The 25,239-nt window shown below is 37.4% G+C and overlaps 3 protein-coding genes across 4 annotated transcripts; all 3 read left to right on the top strand.

Annotated features, from left to right (window-relative positions):
- Window positions 1-173: 173 nt before the first annotated feature.
- Window positions 174-6,496, top strand: nprl2 (NPR2 like, GATOR1 complex subunit). Its single transcript, XM_026997291.2, has 11 exons — window positions 174-267; window positions 496-587; window positions 763-931; window positions 1,257-1,365; window positions 1,445-1,581; window positions 1,856-1,953; window positions 2,044-2,080; window positions 2,201-2,294; window positions 5,322-5,436; window positions 5,782-5,924; window positions 6,035-6,496. The coding sequence occupies exons 1-11, from the start codon at window positions 190-192 to the stop codon at window positions 6,100-6,102; spliced, it is 1,140 nt and encodes a 379-aa protein (XP_026853092.1). The 5' UTR covers window positions 174-189; the 3' UTR covers window positions 6,103-6,496.
- Window positions 6,497-6,587: 91 nt separating this feature from the next.
- zmynd10 (zinc finger, MYND-type containing 10) lies at window positions 6,588-13,708 on the top strand. The gene is made up of 12 exons (XM_026997517.2): window positions 6,588-6,869; window positions 7,058-7,166; window positions 7,311-7,427; window positions 7,569-7,622; window positions 7,827-7,979; window positions 8,339-8,427; window positions 8,539-8,639; window positions 8,958-9,130; window positions 10,815-10,940; window positions 11,168-11,289; window positions 11,821-11,946; window positions 12,248-13,708. The coding sequence occupies exons 1-12, from the start codon at window positions 6,751-6,753 to the stop codon at window positions 12,345-12,347; spliced, it is 1,389 nt and encodes a 462-aa protein (XP_026853318.2). The 5' UTR covers window positions 6,588-6,750; the 3' UTR covers window positions 12,348-13,708.
- Window positions 13,003-24,476, top strand: LOC113569522 (ras association domain-containing protein 1). 2 transcript variants are annotated; one of them, XM_026997503.2, is made up of 6 exons: window positions 13,003-14,358; window positions 16,747-16,871; window positions 22,453-22,557; window positions 22,699-22,993; window positions 23,257-23,372; window positions 23,715-24,476. In XM_026997503.2, exons 1-6 carry the CDS (start codon window positions 14,043-14,045, stop codon window positions 23,859-23,861), a joined length of 1,104 nt encoding a protein of 367 aa, XP_026853304.2. In that variant the 5' UTR covers window positions 13,003-14,042; the 3' UTR covers window positions 23,862-24,476. The 2 variants fall into 2 exon arrangements, with proteins under 2 accessions (XP_026853304.2, XP_026853309.2); XM_026997508.2 differs by lacking the exons at window positions 13,003-14,358; window positions 16,747-16,871 and adding an exon at window positions 19,433-19,919.
- The last annotated feature ends 763 nt before the right edge of the window (window positions 24,477-25,239 follow it).

Raw genomic sequence — 25,239 nt, forward strand, 5'->3', positions numbered from 1 at the left:
TCTGAGGAAGTCTTGCATACTGACAGCCATTTGCAACAATAATATCACTACAGAGATTCTATTGCCCTGCCTCCTCCTAGGTGTCGGTGAATTTATATCTGGATACATAGAAGTACTATTATTTTGAAATCAAAGCATGTACAGCAAGCTAAACATTAAATGTTGTAGAGAGCTTCACGCTATTCGATCATGGGGTCAAACAGGCAAATCGAGTGTATATTTTTTAGTGAATTTCATCCAACTTTAGGTCCAAAGATCACATACCAGGTTGGACAATAATCTTCTAATAATATGGGTGCTAATTATATCAATTCATTTGCATTTCTTTGGCCACTGCTGAGTAAAATTCGACGGAAATGCTCTGCTTCAATTAAATGTGGCGATACTCATCCAGTATAACATGTATCTAGCGATAAAGCTTCTCTTAACTTCCTAGTTACAGATTCCGGATTATTTCCGAGTTTAGAGTGGTGTTTTTCTGATTCTGTACTGCAGGTACCTGAAGAGTATATTTCAAGGGAATTGTTTGATACAGTGCAAGTTTATATTATCACCAAACCTGAACTACAGAACAAGCTAATTACAGTGTACGTATTTAACGTTACCTTCTTACTTTCGGCTTTCCCTCTGGCGTCATATTTTTCCAAGACAGAAAACCTGTAATTCAGCAAGGTTGATTTTATGTATCTACTTGTATTACCATGACATTTTCTCATTTCATGCAAATGAACATCTAGCCTTTCTTTTCTCTGACCCGTTTAGGACTGCAATGGATAAGAAGCTTATTGGATGTCCTGTGTGCATAGAACATAAAAAGTACAGCCGAAATGCCTTACTCTTCAATTTGGGTCTAGTGTGTGATTCTAGAACTAAGACGTGTGCCCTGGAACCCATAGTCAAGAAGCTGTCAGGATATCTTACAACATTAGAGGTACATTTCTTCTCGACACACACAGTAGAATAGAGGTGCAGAATACCACTGCAGACTGCCACGCCAGTGACGGGTGCAGGCTAGGGTACTGCCAGGCAGCCCAGACCTAGACAGGAGCAACAGGGTTAAGGGCCTTGCTCAGGGGCCCAACAGCAGCAACTCAGCAGCAGCAGGGCTTGAACCAGTAACCTCCCAAGCACAAATCAAGCACCTCAACCATTGAGCCACCACTACCCGCTTCTTAAATCCAGCCAACTATCAGAATATACTCAAACATTAAAGACATCCTGTAAACAATGTGTTAATGCTGTTCTCTGTTTGGTAGCTTGAGAGTGGCTTCATTTCAAATGAGGAGAGTAAACAGAAGTTGTTGCCTATTATGTCTACATTACTGGAAGAGCTCAATGCAACAGGAGCCTGCACCTTACCTATTGGTATGTATCACTCTCATGTACACATTATGTACACATATGTTGTTTTTTCTGTTGGAACTATGTCTATTTTCTTTCACAGATGAGTCTAACACAATTCACCTGAAGCTGATTGAGCAGAGGAAAGATCCCATGATAGTGCAGGAATATGATGTTCCGGTTTTCACTCAAAATAAGGACCACTTCATCAAGTCCCAGTGGGATCTCACTACTCAGCAGGTCTGCATCCCTGCTTTATCCACTATTACTTAAACAAGGAACAGAAATTCAAACCTGAAAACAAAAAAAGATTTCTGATAAATGGGCTGAAAAACTGACATAATTAAGGTATCAATAGATGGGAAATTTTGATTCTGAATTTTGTAGATACATTTAATTATAAATGTCATTATTTAATAATGAGTGATGAACACAGCAAATTAGTCTTTTTAATAAATCAAAATTGTTTCTGGAGTTATCAAACATTGATCAGTTTTACTACATTGTGTTTTAGATCCTGCCCTACATTGATGGGTATCGACACATACAGAAAATCTCTGCTGAGGCTGATGTTGAGCTGAACTTGGTACGAATCGCCATTCAGAACTTACTGTAAGTTATTAATTTTCTAAAGTGGCAACAGAAAATAGAATTGTGTTATTCTAAAACTGTCACTCAGGGTCTAAATTGTTTATTTTACAGGTATTATGATGTTGTAACACTAGTGTCAATATTTCAGGTATGGGAATTATACCTTCACTCTAAGTGTATGTGCAGTTAATTGTTATGAATATTCTTTTAGCTGTTCTTCATATAACTATTTTTTTAAATGCGAATCCTTATATGTGGTTTCCTCTAGTACTCCAATGTTTACTGCACTACACCTAAAGTCCAGAGCCTAATAGATGATAAATCTATTCAGGAAGAATGCCTACATTACATCAATAAACCAGGTAATCAGGGAGCTTGGTGGGCTGCATTCAGTGAATGTATCATAATATCTGTGATCTATTTAGTGAAAAAGTTTTTGTTTAATCTCTGAGTAAGTGTGTGCATGTGTCTGTGAATCTGTGTCTTTGTGGGTAGTCGCATGTGATGTGACTAGCACAGCAGCATGCAAATTAGTGGTAAAGTGCATGCTTACTTTCATATACTTGAAACTTGCTTACAGGTACTTGCTGCTGGGTAGTCCCTGTTGTGAACAAGCATTAAGATGCTTGTACCAACCTCTACATGGCCAAGATTCTTAACGTGAGAATGTATGTTAACTGGGTGTCCTGTGCATCAAGGGTAATTTAACAGGGCTTCTCAGAACAGAGCAGGGGGCAACAGAGATGAGCCAGGGAAAGTTGATCTATACAGAAAGACCCCGGCAGTCCTCATCCATTGCCCTACTGACATATGGATTGTGAAACAGACAAACCCCATCAGAGAACAACCTTTATGGCAGCAAAGCTAAAGGGCTACAGCATAGACACTGCTGCCTTCAACAGGACCAAACTTCTGAAAGAATGGTCATTGAGGGATGAGACAAAGTGACAGTGCTTCTTTGAAAGGTTACCCATTAGTTAGACATTGCCATCAAAGTGTAGAAATAGTGACTTGCATGACTCTTCTTTCTGGCCTTCCAAAGGACCCCACATTTAAGACCTTTCACATACCTTCAGAGAAACATTGCTTGGTCACTCTGCTTTATGTGCAAGCATTATCATCTGAGAATGCTAAGGGCTGCTTCTACCAGTCACTAAATGAAGTCCTTCATCACATCACCTGGAAGTGATGAGATCCTTCTAATGGGCTTAGAGGTTAGAGTAAGTCAAAGCAGCAGTATTTGGAGTGAAGAAGATATTCAGATCAGTGCAACTGGCATGCAACAAAATCAAAAGACAAATTCAAAACAACTGGATACCAGATACAGTTTCTCCACGTGGACTGCCTTGTTCCACCTAAAACATATAGAGCACTATGCAAAGTCTGGCACCTGACAGACTACATCATAGTGAGGTTAAACAACATAAGAATAAGTCTCTTTTGAGCCCAGAAGACATGATGAATCGATATGTTCAGTGGTTTATGAAACAGCAGCTCCCTCCATTAATTTCAGTAGCAGGAAGAAGCAAGACAGTGCTGACTAAGTGACAATCTGCACTGCTCTGCAAAAAACACACCAGGACAAATTCAGTACCCCCATCCATCATTCCATAGTAACAATGGCAAGATTTGTATGAATAACTGTATACAACTATGTGTGTTCCAGAGTAAATGACAGAGAGACAAAGTGCAGGAAAATCTTTGCAGACCAATATGACATGCACATCTCTGTGAAAACTGTCTGCAGACTCAGGAAATACTATATCACCTCTTTGAAGTTAGAGGATGGTCAAACCCTCCTGAAGGACTAAAGCTGTATAGTGGGTATCCAGATGGGAGGAGCACTATGAACTCATCCTCAACCAGCAGTCGTCACATAATATTTAAAATTCACGCACAACCTACACTGAACAAGGGACCTCTCAAGCTTGTAAAATCCAATGGAAGCCTGGTATTTTTTGTAATCATTGCTCAGCAAATGAATAATGCAAACATCACCACTGTCAGTAAATTCAAGTGTGAGCAGTCCTTTTGTAGCAGCAGGGGACTTGTAGCAGGGGACTTGTAACCTTAAGTGTCTTCAATCTTGAAATTAATTACTATGTTAAATACTTCACTAAGTTTTGTGCCAGACACATAACATAAATTTGTAGTATTGCATAAGGAATCTCTTCATGATGTGAGCAAAGGCAGCACAAAAAATAAGTGGGAGGTCTTTTGAATCGCATGGAAGGAGTCTCTCATTAACAATCATCACACTGTTCTTACAGGCCCGAGCAGCTTATTTTACAAACCTGATTGAAAGTAATAAAAATAACATTTTTTATATTTCCATAATACAGTATCTAGACAAATGATCAGACCAACAATATGTACTGTCTAGGTTGCTCATGGAATTATTGGCAGTGGTTGGATGGCCCTTACTAAATATAATTAATTCATCATGCAGCCTGGGACAATGTTCCTGATTTACGAAACAAAATCTGAAAGGATCTCAGCACAAAATCACCATTGACTAAAGTGATTATTCATCTTCTACTTGTCACGGATTGTGTATGTGTTTCTCTTTGGGCATTAGACAGACTTGAAAAACACAGATGGTTTAAACAAACAGATTCTTGCTTGGTCACTTCTCAAACTACTACCAATTTATTAATATGAATAGGGATTTTTCAAAGTGTAAAATACTGCAATATGGTGTCCTACAAGGTTGGGTTTTATGTTCCTTGTTTCCATTGCTTTATAGACAGCTGCTTGGACACAGTTCACAAATATCATTTGCTAGATCATTGCAACTTGTGTTGGGTTCAGTATATGCGCATGGCGAGGCTTTCCAGAAAAACTTTCATGGCTGATTTCTCCATGGCTGAAGGCTTGCCGGTGGGCAGATAATGCGCTTGAGAAACCAATTAAAAACAGCAAAAGGCCAGTAAGGATGGAGCACAGAGCTGCAGAATTCTGTGACTAGAAAAAAGGTCTGCTATATTGGTGTGGAGAAATGCTGCCCCATCTGTCCCATACTGTGCTCTGCAGTAAAGTATTTGGATCATGTATTGGACTCTACAGTTTTCAAATAAAACAACCTTATCCCATGTTAATAGTCATTATTGGATTCCAAGATGATGCACTCCCAGCAAAGTGCATGTTTATGGCCACACCAGGAGAATAAAATATGCTATATTTACAGTAGTGTTTTGTTTTATATATAGGTGCTATTTCTAAAGATATTTTAGGAATTATCCACTTTCAAAGATCCTATCACAGTGTTGTTCATAGTGTCAAAAGGTTTACTTTATTTTGAATCTTTATTTATGAGGAGGGTTTAGGATAAGGGTTGAATTATAACTGAATAGAATCTTTGCAAGTAGCTCTGTATGTGTGTCCCACAGGACAGAGAGCGAGTCTCAGGGATGTTTTCCAGCTGTATTGTGGTTTGACTCCAGGAACTACAGTTCGTGACCTGTGTTCCCGTTACTCCCAGCAGCTACAGAAGGTGGATGAGAGGTGAGAGTGAACTTTTCACACTTATTAAGCTCATGAAAATTATGCATGTCTGATTGAATCTTGCCATTATTACTTCATAGCTCTTGATTAAACACTAATTGAATAATGTCAATTTACACTTTATAAACAGCCTTATGAATAATTTAACGTTAGGAATAAGTTAACATAAGAGTTGTTTCTTAGTGCTCCCTTTAAGAGTTATTTAGACAAAATACAATGTGTGTCTGGAGAACTGGTGAATTTGTCTTTGATTTGGATCAGTTATTTAATGTCAGCTCTTGCTGTAGTAGAAAACACATATCCACTAATCCTTATGCTGTGTGCATTATGTAACTGCTCTTGTAGGAAGTTGATCCAGTTTGGCTTGATGAAAGGCCTGATTCGCCGTCTACAGAAGTATCCAGTTAAAGTTGTTCGAGATGAGAGGAGTCGCCCTCCGAGACTTTATACAGGTTGCCATAGTTATGATGAGATCTGCTGCAAGACTGGTAAGTACCTTTTTAAAAATTCTCTTAAAACATTGTTCCAAAGAGTACACCCAAGGCAGGTGTAGTCTAAATATTAATAAGTACTAACATCACTTCTTTTCTGTTTGTAGGAATGAGTTACAAGGAACTGGATGAACGCTTAGAAAATGACCCCAATATTATAATCTGCTGGAAGTAATACAATATGACGGTATAACCTAATCTTGTTTACATCAACATGTGTATCTAGTACAGCTGAGGCCCAGACCACCTGTGTCAAAGCATCACACTACTAAACTCCAAAAGCCAGAAACACATAAGCAGATATGCCATTCCATGGCCTTTGCAAATGTTTTTGGTCTTAACCATTTGAGAAACCTGAGAAAATACAGCTTACTGCTTTTAGGGGTGAATGGACTTGTTGTCTTACCTGTGTCCCTAATTGGTCAGGAAACAGAAGGTGGCTGAGGTTGCTATACTATGACTTCTTATGACAGTAATTTGGGCTGCTTGAGAGGATGAATGTGCCTTATTGTCTAAAATCACTGGGTGAAATGTAGGAAGTAACGAATAAACTAATTTCTTTTCACATATATCTGCTTCATCCTGATTTTCCTCATTTCCAACTAATTCAGTACGTTTCCTCATTTCCAACGAATTCAGTAACAGACTGTATGTTCAGCCACATTATTCGAAGCAGTCCCTTGACATAGAAATCAATACAGTGTGTTTACTAGTTACCATAGTAACACGCTAGCTGGAAGAAACTAGTTCTAGCTAAGCTGTTCTACGTGGTTAAAATAAAAGCGCAACCTATTTCGTAATTTACTAGCTAGGTACCTGGCTAATGCATTTTAACTTCGTGAGTCACACTGAAAAGATGAATTCGGTGCTTCAGTATGGAGAAGCGGAAGGTTACATCCAAAGTTTGGAAAGAATACCTCTGCGCGAAATTGGGAGTCCTAGGTAAGATAATATACGCTAGCGAAATTAGGTTAGCTATCTAGACAGTTTGCTTTACTTAGTTGACCCTAACCTAGTTATCGAATGTATACATTTGTAATGCGCAGGCTGTTCGAATATTTACAAAATAAAGGCTAACTGTTCCTTTCTTAGTAACTTTAGCCATCTTTTAAGCATGTTGTATTTCACAGATGGTTTCGCCAACATGAGTACCTTGAGAAACTCAACATGCAAGCCCTTTTTAATGCCAGTGCTAAACAAGAGGAATTCATTAAAGATATTTTTGTGTCATTTGCAAAGGTAAGGCAGGCGCACCAGCTATTCCGTCTGAACGATGTTCGCCATGTTAGCAGACCATTTCATACGAGCTTATATATTCTAATAAATAAATAAAAGAATGAATGAAGAGATTAATACGAAATGTGTGTGGTTTTTTTTTTCCAGATACCTACATTGGTTCACGGACTGATCGTCGCTGAAATTTGGAAACAGAAAGTGTTACCGATAATTTGTCGGCTTCAGGACTTCAGCCCGAAGAGCACCATCCCACTGTACATGGTGGTATGTGGCCATTCCTTAACCGTGTTGCATAGTTTGCTTGGCTGCAACTACTACTCTACCATGGTCTATTTGTACTAATATTACTCACCTTAAACCAATTAACATAAAATCAGTAACTGATACATTTGATAATATTCTCAGATTCATCATGAGGCTACAATAATAAACCTGCTTGAGACAATCATGTTCCATAAGGTAGGTACTTTTGCAGAATAAGCTGTCGATTTCACACTAACAGGCAATATCACATGAAAGAAAATAATTTTTTTCAGCATGTATTTATCTCTGAGTTTAAAGCGCACTACTCTACCACCAGGTCACATTATATTAAACAGATGAATGCATTGTCTAGACTACAAAGTATTCTGTTGCTCAAGAACCTGCATGGTTGTGATACAGGAGTCCTGTGAGACAGCAGAAGATGCTACATTGGACCTTGTAGACTACTGCCATCGTAAACTTACTCTGCTAGCAGGCCACTGTGCCCGAGGAGAGATACCCATTAAGGACAGAGTATCTCACACAGAACTTTCAAACATGAACTCTGTACAGGTGAGGGACCCTTAATGTGGAATTTAGGGTGTTTGGCACACACCAATACAAAGTTCATCCAAAATTTAATTTTAATCTTGTTTTTAACCACATTTTTAACCTTTGCCACAATCAACAGCATCTTGTTTTATTGTATAATTAGTAGCAATATGTCATAATCGCATAAGACATAAATTACTTTAGGCTGTCTGGTATATTGTTAAGACATATGGTCTTTTAAACTCTAGACCTCACTTTCAACTTCCAGGTCAACATTTTAGACATTTTATATTTCAGAAATTCAACTTAAGTATGTCCTTTTCACATAATTAGTCACTAGCAATAACCAGTTGCCTTTATGTATTTGCTGTCTGTTTCAGGTGCTGCAGAACCAGAGTAACATGTTAGAGTTTGAGATCTCTTTGAAGGCTCTCTCTGTCCTTCGTTACATTTCTGATCATATAGAGAGGTTTGCTTATAGAAACTCACAGAACAAAATAACTGAATTTATGCAACTTTTAATAATATTCAATGCTATTTAAATGTAATGAAGTTTATGCCCATGTTCTCTTTAACACAGTTTGAGTTTGAGTGTGCTCTCAAGGATGCTAAACACTCATAACTTGCCCTGTGTACTGGTTCAGCTTGTTGAACACTGTCCCTGGAGCTGCAGAACTGGAGGTTTGTTTCTAATATAGTATTTAAGCAAGGAATAATCCATCACAGGCTGTGAAATATAGTGCATGGCTTGGAGTTTATTGACCTGCTAATACCATGGTTACTACAGCCCTATATTTTTTCTTACTTTGTCCTTGAAGTAGACAACTAAATGAAAATAAGTTAAATGAAAATATAATTAACAAGTTTGGTTTTCAAAGCACATTTAGGCACATCGAAATGCACATAGTTTAGCATACTATTTCTGTCTACCATTCATAACCATATTTATAAATATCTGTTTTAAAAAACATGAGGATTGTGGTTTGCTTCCCTCTATAGGCAAGCTGGAGAAATATGAGGAAGGAAAATGGAGAGAAATCCCTGATGAGGATCAGCTAAAGATGACCAAACTGGATGGCCAGGTGTGGATCACTCTGATCAACCTGCTGCTCAAACCAGACTGCCACAGGAAATATGACTTCAACAACTTCAACAAAAACCAACTCTTAAAGGTACAGCACCCCTTTTAAATCAGGAATCTCCAACCCTCCCCTGAAGTGCTTTCCTGCAGAATTTGTCTCTAACTCTTAACACACCTAACTCAGCTAATTAATGCCTTCATAACTCACTAATGAGCTGAATCAAGTTTGTTAGTTCAACCCACATTACTGTTTTTTGACAAGTAAATGGAAAGACATTGTTTTGACATTTACTGGGGTTCAGCCAGTTCATATGCTACTTTCTCACATTTAATGGCATTCTACCCATGTAATTTGTTTAAGCAGACATCCTTCAGATTTGGTCAGTGCCATAAATCGTTTTCCATGCTTAGTACAAATTAGGCAACACAGAGCAAATATAATAGTGCATGCTCGCATGGCATTCTGCACAGTCAATCAAGCAGGCTTGCAGATCAGACCGCCACTGTCATTAAACATATGAACAGTTGCGTATGTGTGGCTCCAATGATGACATGTTTTACTATTAAATCTTTTTTTTTTTTTCCCAGGTTTTTGAAATCCCCATGTCTCATTTTGCTTTGCATGTGCTCACAAAATGAATTTAAAAGGGGAACCTTTGTAGATTTTGGTTCTTTGTAATGCAAATTTCTGTTAAGAATGGAAAATTGTGGTAGCTCAGTGTTTCCTGTACTTTACTTGTAATCGGAAGGTTGCTGGTTCCAGCCCCACCACTGCCAAGTTGCCACTGTTGGGCCCCTGAACAAGGCCCTTAATCCTGAATTGCTCAAGTTGTTTACAGTCATAACTGTAAGTCACGTTGGATAAAAGTGTCAGCTAGATGCCATAAATGTAAATCTATGGAAAGTAAGCATTCATGACTTTATGCATTTTTATTTATAATATGGATGCGGACAGAGAGGAAGACATATGGATTGCTCTATAAAATGGGCTATAACTAAAAAAACAAACAAAAAAACCCCAAAATCATTTATGAATATATTGATGATTTATACAGACCTCGTAGTATATGAATCCATGAGAAAGGTTGAAGATGCATGTTTCAACCTTAGAGCAGTGTTTCTGAAGTACTAGAGTGCTACACATTGTACAGTTTTGTGTTCTCTTAAAGCAGTAATGTTTAAACTGGCCATATATTTGTTCTGTTGATGGCTTATCTCGTGCACAGTTAAACCCAGATTCACTATAGCTCTTAAACTCTGCTGGAATACTAAGGCCTAAAATATGTATGCTCAAACTGACAGTAGACATCCATATGTTCACTGTGCTTTTCAACATCCTTTTAATGCTCATTTCAAGACTATAATAATTCAAAGGCAGTAGTACATGGGCTACATTATTGTCCTGCTGAGCTTCGTTTCTGTTCCAGCCCTAGAAACTTATGGCCTTGTCTTAATGGTATAACCTTTCAGGATGTGCTGTCTTCATGCCAAGTCATTGTCTTCTGAAGTCTTATCTGATCTTCCTTTACAGAGAAAAACAACATGCTGCTGTGTTGTATTTTTAGAGACACTTCCCTTCTTTATCCTGTCCTCTTATTTTCACTCTTGTTTTTTCCTTATTCTTTCCCTGAACCTGTCCTGCTGTCTCATATCTGGAAAAGCGTTTTTTAATTATGCTCACTGTGCATAGACAATCTTAGTTATGTTTTACTTTCCTTTTTATTATCATGTCTTGTCCTTTGTGTATGGGGTGTATGTTGGTTGTATGAGTGTAGCTACGTGGATTTTTGACAGAGGTTGTTATCGATCAGCTGCCAAATCTTGCTGATCTTCAGCGTTTCCTTAGTCACCTAGCTGTTACAGACCCCGCTCCACCAAAAAAAGACCTCATCCTTGAACAGGTAACACCCCCCCAAAGGTATATATTTTCATTCTGCATATAACATCTTCATCCAGACCTATATGCTCTACATTTGGTCAATTTTCCTTTTTTTAAAGAGATTTTGCTGTAGTTGTATTTATACCATAATGATTAAAAAATAATAAACATATAATGAAATAAAATAATATGAGTTTTGATCAAATCCTTGTGATTGTGCAACCTGGTTAATGCAATATATCAATTTAGCTGCCAGAGATTTGGAATGACATTGTTGCAGAAAATTCTGGGAAGTGGAAGGCTATAGCCAAACACCAAGTACAGAAGGTGTTCAACCCATCTGAGAGTGAGCTGAGAAAACAGGCAAATAGGTGAGACTTGAAGTCCTTGCAACCCACCTTACATTTCTCAAACATTTATTGTCAGTTCATACAACTGTTGGGGCCAGTGGTGGCTCTGTGGTTAGGTTGCTTGACTTGTGAGTGGAAAAGTGCTGGTTCAAGCCACACCACTGCCGGGTTGCCTGAGCAAGGCCCTTAGCCCTCATTTGCTCCTGTCTAGGTATGGACTACCTGGCAGTATCCTAGCCCACTGGCGTTGATGACATGGCAGTCAGCAGTGGTATTCTGTACCTTAACATATAGTCAGAAATGATCAGTGTAAATAACTCCTTTTCGTACCAGAGTGCACTTTCATGAGAATTGTGAATTGGCATATTTGAGGAACCATGCCTAAAAGGAAGAATGCCTAATAGCACTAAGCACCCTACCTGATGCCTGGAAGTATCATTAATTTCTATGTATGATGAAAAGAGCAATTTTCCTGTTTTGTGTGTGTGTGTGTGTGTGTGTGTGTGTGTGTGTGTGTGTGTGTGTGTGTGTGTGTGTGTGTCTGCTCTTCAGGTTGGCTGAAACATATAATCTTAATGTCATGGAGAGTCTTATTCCGGAGAAGCCGAAGTGTGGTACGTGTGGGGCAGAGGGGGCCAAGCGCTGCTCCCGTTGCCAGGGGGAGTGGTACTGCAACAGGTGCCCTTCTAGCAGCCTCACGCTCTGTCAAACACACGGCATTCTTGTAAAGGGTGCTTTTAACCATACATTTTTCATTTGTCTTAATTTTATTTCTTTGAAATAATTGTCTGATTCTTAATGCCAGGCCAGTATTGTCATATCATATTATCAGTATAGTCATATAATTTATGTCTCAGTTGAAACATGACTAAAGATTAGACAGTATCACACATTATAATTTAAAAAATTAAACTGCTGGGGACTTGTAGGCTTCAGTCTGCTCTGGACTACACTGAATGTTCCCTTTGTTTCTGTGTAGAGAATGTCAGGTGAAGCATTGGCCCAAGCACAAACATGCATGTCAGCTAATGGCAGAAGCCACAGAGAAACTACAGAAGGAGCGCAACATCAAGACCTGAGAGACTATGCAGCTTTTTGAGAAAAGAGAGAGACTACAGATGCAGTGTCTTAGAGAAGTGCACATGGATAAAGTTATTATAAACTCCATTATCTCAGTTACCTTTATCTTATTGGTTGCTATTATAGTGTGAGAATTGAGGAAGAGATGCCACTCTGGTCTAGTGAGTTGAGCGTGTGCGTTTGAGGAAAATCACTAAGCCAAACATCGGAACTAATTATATTGTTTAAGAATAAAAAACGTGTTTTTGGTTTAATTATTTCACGATCATTTTACAGATGAAGCTTACATAGTAGGCTTATTGAAGTATTACTAAGCACATTGCTTCAGTCTGACCATAAACGAGTGTATTAAGCAACCAATTACAATCCTATTAACTCACACTCTTACTGTCTTACTGTATGAATGAAATTTCTCTCCCTCGTGAGGCCATTCAAATACACTCCCATAGAGAGTAAGAAATGCTGCCTACATAGCGTTGACATTTTGAAACCATAAGTTTAGAAAACCGCTTTAGTACGTGTGCTCTACACGTTTATCGGAGGAGGGGGTTGCCCGGTCCCCAAGCTTGGTTACGCGGACCAAGGAGGAGCGACTGAATACACACTCAGGAAGTGGACGATGAACGCATTCCGTTATTAAATCACATTGTGGATTGCTGCGATTGTGTAAAACTTCTGCGGATATTAGCAGCTGTTGACACCTCTCCGCACTGGAAGAAGGAACTTTTATCCCCTTCAGTTACTAGAAAGAAAGGAAAATTTCATGCTGCAAGACATCTACGAGATGAACTGTGGACTTCATCATTAGTAACTATTCTCTATACACAAAAATGCTGATAAGTAATATACAGTTACTCATCGTACAAGCAAAAAGTATTTATAACAATTGTGATGATCGACGTAACTCGCCACATCTGTGCTTGATGTGCACGTTGGATTATCTCGCAACTCGGATGGATCCATGTTGTTCTAAGTACAAATTGAACACTTATTTTCTGTCCGGTCTTTTTAGATTAAAATGTATCTAAACAAAAGAGATAGTCCTTATACTTGTGAAATAAAATCATGGTAGGTAGGCTATTAAGAAATGATTGTGCTAAAGAGCTAATTTAAATCGGATATCATGTCTACATTCTTACAGTATGCGAATTGTGTACCGTAATCTAATCGGGACGGAAATGCCTCTTAATTCACCCAACATTTTTGTCTTTTAGAACCATGATTCGTATATAAGATTCCCGGTTTCTTTCTCTTTAACCGCGAGGCCTCTTTAAACTGAAAAGACGTTTTGCAAGATTCTCCTATTACTTGCTCTAAATCTATAGTTGTTCTCAACGAATAAAAAGAGAAGCTCTAGCTAGTTCCAAAACAATGAGTCTAATATTGTTGTTACAATATTAGGTTACAAGAAACCTATTTACCAGTCTATGAAACTCAAGTGACATTCTTAAATGAAAAATGTCACTAAATGATAAAATCTAAAAAAAATAGCGAAATATTTTTTGATAAAGACAAGGTACCTTCACACACGTAGACTATAAACATTAGAGACATTTATTCTCCTTTGGAGTGGATATAGTATAGACTCAAAATCATACTACACATTATGATTTAAAGACACAACAGGCAGTTAATTTCAACAGAGACAATTCTGGTTGTGTAAACTGCTGAAGAACTGCGCTGCGAAGTGAAGCATGTCTTTTGGTGAGTTCATTGAGCTTAAGGATCTTGCAGTGGAAGATCGCATTGAGCTGACTGCTCCTATACCGCATCGGACGCCTCGTCTGGAGAGAGTCAATGCCTTGAGGATAAGCCCCGGAAAATTTCCTGATCTTTTTAATCGGGTCAGGATTATCAGGCTACTGGGAGACAGTATGAAAGATCCACGATTGGTAGAGGAGACAGGAGAGGGCCATAACTTCCAGCCATGCAGCCATACCCAACCCACCTGGTGTGACTTGTGTGGCGACTTCATCTGGGGGGTATACAAACAAAGCCTGCGTTGTGTCAGTGAGTTTCAATGTGTGAATGTGTGTCTTTTTATTTGTGTTTATTCATGCAAATGGAAATACTATCATACCGTGTGTGTTTGGCACAAATAGATTATATGGTCAATAATTGTCTAAAATGTAATGCTTGGCCTACTCAAACTTTGAATCAATGTAAAGTTATTATCCATAAAAATCTTTCTCAGTATATGTTCATCTAAACATGGGCCATTTGTAGAACTGGCTGCATTTATCGGGCTAGGCACTCATTCACTTTGAAATAATATTCAAACAAATACATCAGTATAGCTACAGATAAGGTGGCAAACACCTTTTACTTGAAGTATGTATTCTTGCTTTCCAAAAGGTTTCCAGCCCAGCTGATTAAAATGGGTGTTCATGTGGTTTAAAGAGTGAGTGATGGGTTTTGGCTTTGACAGCAGTCCTGTTCACTCTCACATCTGTTACTTTTGACTAATTTCCTTCCTTATTTACTGTGGGTATTTTGTAACTTCATAAGATATTGAAAATGAAGTCTTAAAAAACATATGAAATAATAAAAAAAATAGTGGGATTAAATATTGGCCTACATTTAGTAATAAGCATATTCTGTAAATCAGTTTCTTGGTGTAATTTATTTTAGCAGTGGATGACTATATGATATCAAGATAATATAATATTATATATATATATATATATATATATATATATATATATATATATATATATATATATATATATATATATATATATATATATATATTTGCAGAGGTAGGCATGCTTGTAGCTCTACACACAACACTCTTTCTTCTCTATGGTGTATGGTGTAGTTATAATAATTTATAATAAATTAGCCTTGTATTGTATGAGGATGAAAACATGTTTATTACTGTTTGAACTTCACAGAATTGTCTCCTGCTGGTGTATGGTTTTGAGTTCAGGGCACTAATCGAGGGTGCGGATATGGAATTTATATGTGTCTATTTAAGATTGCGCAAAGACGAGGGTATGGAAGGCATTGTTGTTAACCACAAAACAGTACATATGAAAACAGCAAGTTTCCTGTTGAAGCAACTTTTCTTTCTTTCTTTCTTTCTTTCTTTCTTTCTTTCTTTCTTTCTTTCTTTCTTTCTTTCTTTCTTTCTTTCTTTCTTTCTTTCTTTCTTTCTTTCTTTCTTTCTTTCTTTCTTTCTTTCTTTCTTTCTTTCTTTCTTTCTTTCTTTCTTTCTTTCTTTCTTTCTTCCCACATAGTCTCTTGCAGTGTCACCCACAACTGTAATTGACTGTCTTTCCTCTGCTTGCCACTGTTTTTTTTTGCGCAAAACTTACGCACACTCACGCCAATTTTTCAGTCTTTTCGCCTTTCTTCTTTTCTTACGCTCTTGTATAATTCTTGGAAACATTTTATATTTCATCTGACTCATGTAATTCCTGCTGTCATCAATTCTTCAACATGTGGTTTCCACTGAGTCTGTTTCTATACTATACTGCTCTTTTGGTGGAAACATGAAACCGCTTCCATTTTAAGAAAAAGGAAATACTGAGTCAAAGTTTACCTGAACAAGACAATCACACTTCTGTTTTTCTGACTGATATTTGTTGATAACACTAAATATATAATCAAATTTATCCATTTGGTCAGGTTTTGCATATGGTTTGGATAAATCATGTATAAATAATAAAGCAGAACATCTATTTCTAAAACTGCTTCTAGCCCAAAATACCCCTTTTGGATGCTTTTGATCTTCAAGAAGATTTCAAAGGTTGCAGTTTGCATTTATGAGAGTAAATGATTAATTGAATGACATGGTTTGTTATAGGCTGCCCAGTTTAACGCTAGACAAACATAATTGTGCTCTGTGACCTCGTAGCTCTGCCTAATACTGAATTTCAGTTTGGTTATTATATTAAAATTGATATTATTATTATTATTAATAATAATAATAATAATAATAATAATAATAATAACATATTATTAATCAATAATATTAAAATTGATCCAAATTCTTTATTTGTTTTATTTGAAGAATAATATTTCTTATTTTTCAGCCTTATTCCCTCACCCAAAAGTCCCAAAAGTCTTATTCAATGAAGCAGTAACCAGCAACCATGTTAGCATTTTAGCAACCATAATCTATCAAAGCAGATTTTATTGCAACAATCTATATTCACATATTTCATGAATTTTATGATATGTATGCTCTTTAAGACATATTAACTTTGTTGTAATCTGTTTTCTACGTATACATATACATTAATACAGAGAAGATCCATTGCTTTTGTGTTTTCTTGATGTAAATAAGTTTATAGTTATAGGTAATAATTTCCCCCAAAAATGTTTCATTTTTGATATTTAAAAACAAAAATCTATTAAACTTCTCATTATCTCATACACTGTCTTTTCTACCAGACTGTAGGTTCACTTGCCATTACCGCTGTAGAGCTCTCATTAAACTGGACTGCAGTCAGGATCATGAATCTATTGCTGATCAGTCTGATGATGCCCCAGATAGCAGTGAAACAGACACCAATGTGGTAAGACATGCACTTACAGATCACTTTATCAGAAACACATACCCTGGACGCAGGGGTTAAAATGTGTTGCTCTTTTCTATAGATTCCACAGTTATGGAAATGATTTTTTTCAGTTTGTGTTATTATATGAAGTATTGATATAATAAATATTAAATTGAATTTAGGTTTTGATATATGCTGTCTTAATAGCATAATTCAACTACAAGTGTATAATTGTATAGCTAGGTGAAATGTGCCTTTGTGCATTTAGCAGCAAAATAGTAAATCTTATAACTACTCTTTTAATTACACAAGGTGCCTATGAAATGTAATAAAAATTCATAATTAGCTAAAACAAACAGCATTATCTGTTATACTAGCTAGGCTAGATACCTATGCACTGGAATGCTTTGGAATTACTTTGGATGATATGTGACAGTAGGGAAAAAAGACTTAACCTCTCTTTGACAATAATTTAGGCCAAGCTTAAAGGTTCAGGCATCATAAACTAATTTTATGAAGCTTGCCAAAACATACTGAACAGGAGGTCAAATTGCAAGCTTAATGACTATTACATAACAAAACGTACTGTATAGCTCAAAGGATTGAAAATGTCCTTAACAACCCATGAAGAAGAAGGGCTCAGACATATAGCTGTCCAGAGGTCATTGTCTGTTTGCACAGTTTATCACTTTGAATAGTGGAATGGATTTCACGGAGATTTTGTTAGAAATTATTTACATTTCCATCAACATATACTGACCTCAGCTCTGCTTTCCATTAACATAGTTGCACTTCAGCCAAATTGAACCCTGCTTGTAACTACACTCACTAGCTACATTATTAGGTGCATATATCTTGAAGGTACAGAGTGTAGCCCACCCATTAGCTTTCAAAATTCATCAAACACTCTGAAATCTATTTATCACAGGTCAGTTGTTTTTTAAGAACACAAGGACACTGCTGACTGGGTAATAGGTAACAATTAATATTAAAACTTTAAACTATAGGATTTGCCAATTGTTCCAGGCTTACATTCCTTATTCTTGTAACTACACATTTCCCGTTAGTTTTATAGTGATTTTTTAGCAATTCACAGTAATTACTGAATAATGTGCCTTAAGATTAATAGGTAAATAATGGATAGTTAAGAGATTATGGCATTTTTCAACAATAGCAAACATGATAATGCCATCCATGTGGATTATGAGCTCTGCAAAAAGCTCATTGCCTATGCAGCAGGATAGTAAATCAGTAATGTGTTAAAAATAATGTTACAAAGCAATTTATTTATTAATGCTGACATGCATGGTTTATTAATATTAACTATGATGTAAAGTGGTACTCAGTATTATTTAGGTGTCAGATCATTCTCAATGGTGAGTGGTGAGCTGGTAATAGTTTAATAGGCACTGTAGAGCTGCTGTGTTTTTGCCATTTCCAGCCAAAAATATCCAGCCAACAGAAACTAACCAATGATAACTGAATAGAAAATGACTAGTACAAAATAGGAATGGCAACAGATGAGCTCTAACTGTACACCTGCAAGATGGTTCTTTTAAAGTGGTGTTTCTAATGAAGTGGCTGGTATGTGTAGCTTTTGAGAGTTGGTATGGTTGCATGTGTTTACATGGTAACTGTTTGATACTGACATTTTATGTGAGTAGGGCAGCAAATAAACATGAAAAGCTCAACCAACCATGTCTTAATCACTGTGACTTTGCCCTTTGCAGTATCCTAATTGCAAAAAGAACAATTAGCATGATGTTAACATCTCTTGAGTCACAGTCAGGCATTGCTCATTTTGAATGACACTGTTGAGCAAATTAGACCACTTGACCAATCACAGAAATGCCCACTGAGTGTGCTTATAAGTGTGACCTGATCAGTCACTGTTGGGTTTTACGAACCAAAGATGTTGCTGCAGATTACGTTTTATATTTTACATTTTATTTATGTTTTATTTCCATTTTTTATGGCATGTATAGCATAGATTACTTTATGCTAGAGATCTGTGTGGGATGTATGTTTGTTTTAAAGGCCAAACATGCAGAAAATGAAATAAAAAATTAAAAAAAAAAAAACTTTTCCCTGGCAGACTGCTATAATAGCAGTAAGAAATGTTTTGCAACAATGAAAAGCAACATCAGTAAGATACAGCCCTATACCAATGATATACAGTCCTATATCATTTTTACCTGCTACTGTAAAATGTTAAATTGTACAGTAATTGTTAATTATCAGTTAATAAGCATAATCACACCAATCAGTTAAAATAATCATTGTCGAAATGTAGGCTCAAATAGTCTCATGCTTTGTTAGTGTCTATTTTATAAAGGCATTTGGCCAAAAGTAGGCTATCAAATAATAAGCCTAATCGGTAAATTCATATATTAGTGAACAGACTTTTTTGGACAACAAAACACTGATTGTCGCCATATGCCTACATAAAGGTGTACTCCCACTCAATCTCTCTTCCGGTGCTCTTAAACATAGTTTTAACATTTCTTCCCACGGTTAACGCGCTATGGCGCCTTGTTATGACGCCATCGTCGAGTTGGAACTTCCGGTTTCCAGCCAATCATGGCGGATTTACTTAGGCTTGTATATTTTCCAATCTCAACTGTCAGGGCGGGGCGCATCCGGAGTGGAGTACAAGCAACGTGTGCGAGTAGTTCATCAGTTCTTTATTACAGTGGAACTGTTCGATATCTCTCGAAGGCAGATATAGATAAGCGTATATTAAATACTGATAAAACCATTGAAGATAGGTCGTGATTGAGAAGAATTGGAGACAAGACGGTTTAGTTTCGTTTTCAGCTGAAAACCAGTTGCTTTCTCTCACTGAGTACCCTAACCAAGCGGTTAATATCGAAGTCTTAGATTTACAATCTCCCAAGATTTTTTTTTACAATGAATGGAGTTACATGTTCCGACCAAACCCCGTCTTTTGAGAAAACTTGGGGAAGTTCGACGAGTAGCGGGTATTGCAGTGAGGAGGACTCTGATTCAGACTTCGAGCAGTATTTTACCGCACGCACTTCCTTTTTTCGCAAACCCAAAAAAGAGGTGAGAATGTTTGATACAGTGAGTTGTTCAACCAGATTTCGAGAGTCGAGAAATTGGTTCGTTTTCAGTTGCTCCGTTATTACACGTTTCCTCATTACATGTGTAAATGTTACCGCAGTTACGCAGGAATAATTAAACCATACAAATTCATACACGCGTGTTTTATTGAAGGCTTATAGGTCTACTACCTTTAAAAGAGGATTCTGACCAAACATTTTTTATTTCTGTTTGTTCCTTGCCTATATAAAGCTGACAATTTGAAATGTGTGTATTACACCTATACAACGCCCAGTACCTTAATTGTGCTTAGTTCTAATCACAGGTAGGCTATAACAGGAAGGCACGTAGACATGTTTTAGGGAGAAGCGAGGACCTGTCAGTGCGTTTAGATTTTGTCAGAGTCAATATTTCTGTTTACTTTGTCATGGCTGATATACGCATTATCGACACTTATTTTGAAACCACAGGGGTTCACAGTGCAGTATGGTCTAATGCAGTCGTAAGACTGAGTCTAATGTATGCTGATTGGTTCACTACTGTAGTTTTTTTCTCTCATGTAGCAAATGCTAATGACGTTGTAGGTGTCTTCAACTATAAGGAAATAACTAAGCTTTACATATTTATTTGTGTGGATTTTTTTTTTTGTTAATGCAAGCACACACTTCTCACTGAAGACCCTCAAGGTCAGACAAACCCATCGCTTTCATTAGACTTTTATCTAATTGATTATTGATTTTTTTTCCATCCTGTGTGTTAAGTGAGTAGTTGGGCTTTACATGTATTGATCTAGTGATAGTGACAAATGCAGTTTATTATTAAATGAGGGGTGTGTAAAACAGTTAATCAGGAGGGCTATCTTCCATTTGCAATTTTACTAAATTATAGTCATAAGGTCAAATCCTGACCTTTTAGGATCAATAGGTGTCTTTCATTTTAGATTGGGACACATTAGATAAGTCACATTCATTAAAAACCATGTTCACTTCTGCATCCTTGAAGGCTTCACATCATTCTTAGTGATCTTGTTCTTGTTCAAATCCAGCAGTTATGAATTAGTTCTTTGTTAGTGACCAGTATATATTTTTTTAGTATAAAGGAAGTATTGTGATGTTAGAGTACAATAAAAATATAATTAACAGCAACAGCTTTAACAGTGTAGCAACATATTCTGACTAAACTAGATAAATACGTTGATTTATACACAGGAAGGATGACTAAACTAATGAAAAATGAAACTGCTCAACTCCCACATGGGAAAAAGCACACAAGAGGGGCTTTCTTTCTGTGGAGGGGTATAGAGCTATATTTACACTAACTAGGTTCAAGAATTCAAGCTCTTAACCCAAGACATGCATGACTGCACAGCTGCAGCAGTCCACATGGTGTCATTCCTATGAGAAATGGGATTGGTTTATGGATGTGATTGGCTAGCAGTGACATCATCTGTCTGTCCTATTGTATTCAGCAGGAAACGTAGGAAGCTTGATGCAACTTGCTCGCTGACTGAAGGGAATATATGATTTTATTTATTTAATATAAATGGAACACACAAAATTATAAATTATAAAGCTTTATTGGATAACCCTGGATATTGGAAGTAAAACTAATCCTCAAACAGTGTTTCCTTATTTTGACCCAAAGACCACAGAATTGCAAAAAATGGCATTTGCAATGTGACTTATCTAGTGGCTTTTCTGTTACTATCAGAAGTCATTAGATTATTTCATCATTATTTCAGTTGAGGCACTCCCATTGTAGGACTAATTATTTATTAAATTATTATTTTTCTGCTGTTGGAAGAACATGATCCATTATTTCACCCAACAAAGTGGAATTCATAATCTACTTCACCTAAGAAAGATGAAGTAAAATCAAAAGTTGCCCATTCACGGTGGGTGGGGGGTGGTAATGACAGATGAATGTAAGAGAAGGTCAGCTGTCTCTCTGGCTGCTTGAGAAAATGGTTGTTTCTGAAACTGCCACACCATTTCTTGTGGGGTGAACTGAACTATGTTGAGAGCAATGCTCTTCTAATAACATTTAAAAAAGGCCAATAGTAAAAGTGAAGCATTTCACACATGTTTATAGAGGAGACCTTTAAAAAGCCTTAGCCTGTTTCAACCCCAAATGACTGACCTGATTAACTCATCTCCTCATATCATTAACCCATGTCCCATGTCAGTCATACACAGAGTTGTGACATGAGATTTAAGTGTGAGAAATGCTTGATTCATCTCATGACTCCCACACAGTCTCCATGTGGGCTCCTTCCTTTGCCTGGAAAGCATCTAAGGTGATGAAGTCCAGATGCTTTTCTTCAATGTTAGTGGATTTCTAGGAAAGTTCTAGACAGATGTCTGCTAGTAGCAATAGAGATTGATGAGCAGCAGTAATTACCCTTCGATAAATGTAAACCAAATGCTAATGATGACTTAGTGTAATAGATAATAGTTATTCAACCATTTTTGTAAGGAAATTAGGAGCTAACAGAAACTATGATTAATATACTCTGTCTCTTCCCCTCCCCCACCAGGATGAGGTAATTGACAGTAAGAAACAAGAATTATCACTTTCAGAGATCCAGCAGAAAGTAAAGGAATATAATGCGCAGATCCATAGCAACCTCTTCATGTGTTTGGTAAATATTAAAATTACTAAAGAAAACAATTTTCGAATTGCATTCTTCTATTTTTCCTTTTCATATTGCTTTTATTAGTTAGGCTGATATATGCACTGATATATAATCTACTCCCTATTGTTTTGTTTGTATAATACACAGAACAAAGATGGCACCTACACTGGCTTTATTAAAGTTCATCTGAAGCTTGTACGGCCAGTGTCTGTCCCACCTCTACGCAAAGGTGCTGCGTCCCAGGAGTCGGCCAATGGAAAGAGGAGCGGAGTAATAAAGAGACGCACATCCTTCTACCTTCCCAAGGACACAGCCAAACACCTACATATTAGCTCTCAGACCCGTGCCAAAGAAGTGATCCAGGCCCTGCTCAAGAAGTTCACCGTCATTGACAATCCCGCCAAATTTGCACTGTTTGAGCGCACTGAGCGTCATGAGCAAGGTGCAACCCCAGTTTGCTTCTTGAAACTTGGGCAGAAACAAGATGAATTCACCTGTCTTTAACCCAATATGGAACGTTCACCTCATGTTCCTCTCAGCATTTGATATAATCTTATATATTCCAGCAAGCCTCAACCAGTTCAGTAGGAGTTAGGTTTTGTTTTATGGATTGGGTTTATTTTGGAATTTGTAGATTGCTTCACAGAACTTAGCATGGACAAGTGCTAGATGACTTAATAACCCTCTTTTTCTCTGCCTCCTCAGTGTACCTACGGAAGCTCTCTGATGACGAGTGTCCACTTTACCTGCGTCTGTCTGCTGGCCCCAATGAGAAGGTGCTGAGTCTGGTGCTGAAGGAGAATGAGACTGGAGATGTCAATGTACGCCACTACTAAGGAACACCAGCATGCTACAGTGCATGCACACAATACGATTACTATAAATTGTCTTATCATTGTGTACATAATCTTCTTTTAAGATGCATTTCACTAATTTCATTGTTCATTTAATAAGAAAGTAATATTCTTAAAATTAGTCAAGGTATCTTTGTTTGCAGAACTCTACACTTTATTAAAACTTCTCTTTTTAGATCAGATGGAAGTATATTTAGGTAGCTCCTTCAAGTTGTCCCCCTTTCTGAGAGAGGCATGAGCACAAGAAACGTTTATACTTTATTGTTTAAATGGTATTTAATTGCCACTGTTTATTGTCTTTTCTTCCAGTGGGATGCGTTTTCTATGCCAGAGCTTCAGAATTTCTTACGCATTCTGAAGCGAGAGGAAGAGGAACACGTAAAGCAAATTGTTCAGCGTTATGCTCTCGCCCGTGATCGTTTCCAGGAGGCTCTGGCTGGCTCCAACCCAGGCTGATGGCTCCAACCCCCTGAGCCTGCACTGCTGACTGAGGACCACTAGGGGGCCTTGGTCTCTGTTGTGTCCAAAGACCCATAAAGATTATCATCAGTGTGATGACGGGGAGTGAGTGAGCGAAAGAGTGCGAACGTGTGAAAGCGCAAGAGCGTAAGCAGATGTGCATACTTGAAGAGAGTGAATCGTGGCTGTACGCGAGCGAATGTGCTGGGAAATGGACGACTGAAAACAACCAACTTGTCATGAATGATGTGCGATTGAACGAATGCACACAGAGATTCCCATAGAAAGGACATTCTGTTTCTATGGAGAGTTAAAAGATCTCTCTGGGCTTCACTGCCTGTGAAGTTTGAGTTGCTGTTGTTCGTTAAAAGACACATTTACACACCCCAAACACACACACACATACACACACACACACTCACACTAAGTCTTTTTCCTTACCTAATACTGTTATTCTATCTTTTTATGTCATTTAAGTGTCGTGCGTTATTTGCCCTGTCATCTAATTGTGAGCAAAAAATTAGGCTTCACCTATTTCATCCTATGAGTAAACACTTAACTGTCTATGTGAAAAATGTTTATTTTTTAATAAACTGATCTTTTTCTTTTGGACTGGTGTCTGTTTTTTTCACTTGGATTAATTTATGGGAATTTTGTGCAAGTCCTCCATTTTTGCTTAAAAACACTGAAATCAAAATGAACAAACAATTCTGATATATTCTATTCCACCACTAGGCGGTGGAAGTAATGCTTTTAAGAATAGTTGCACCAGTAGATGACAACATATAATTAAAACTATTACGTATTACCTACCCAACGTGCCGTCGATTATGATGGTCCAGAAATTCAGAGTACCCCTAGAATAAAGTATAATGATTGTTTACTTCCTGAATTACCATGATCCCTAAAGTAGATTAAAATCAGACGTTCTCAGATTTACGAACAATAAGTTTTCTCTTTTGCTTCTGAATTTTCCGCATCATATGTGACGCTGATACATGCTAAATCGCGTGTGCCTAAAGGGGTCCTCAAATGTTTCTTTCGGGGGAGGTGAAAGCAAACGCGGAAAATACCTACAGCATGCAATAGACTAAACAAATAATAAATGTGTCTCAAGTTAGAATTGTGAGACCCTGGCACATCACACTATGAGTGTCTAGTTAAGTCATTAAGAGCACCAAAAATAATAGGCTATTTAACGGTATTATTGTTGCATGCATCACGGAAGAACCAAATACTGTAAGAAGCTATAGGCTGTAATTACAGTAGATTGCAAAAACAGTTTTCCTTATTTTGATTGACCGTTTGTCACAGTTTTAAATCTCACAACAGAGTAACTTTTGCCTTGGCTACGTTTATGGTCAAGCGGTGTAAC

Source organism: Electrophorus electricus, chromosome 3 (genome assembly GCF_013358815.1).
Source record: "Electrophorus electricus isolate fEleEle1 chromosome 3, fEleEle1.pri, whole genome shotgun sequence".
Lineage (NCBI taxonomy): Eukaryota > Metazoa > Chordata > Actinopteri > Gymnotiformes > Gymnotidae > Electrophorus > Electrophorus electricus.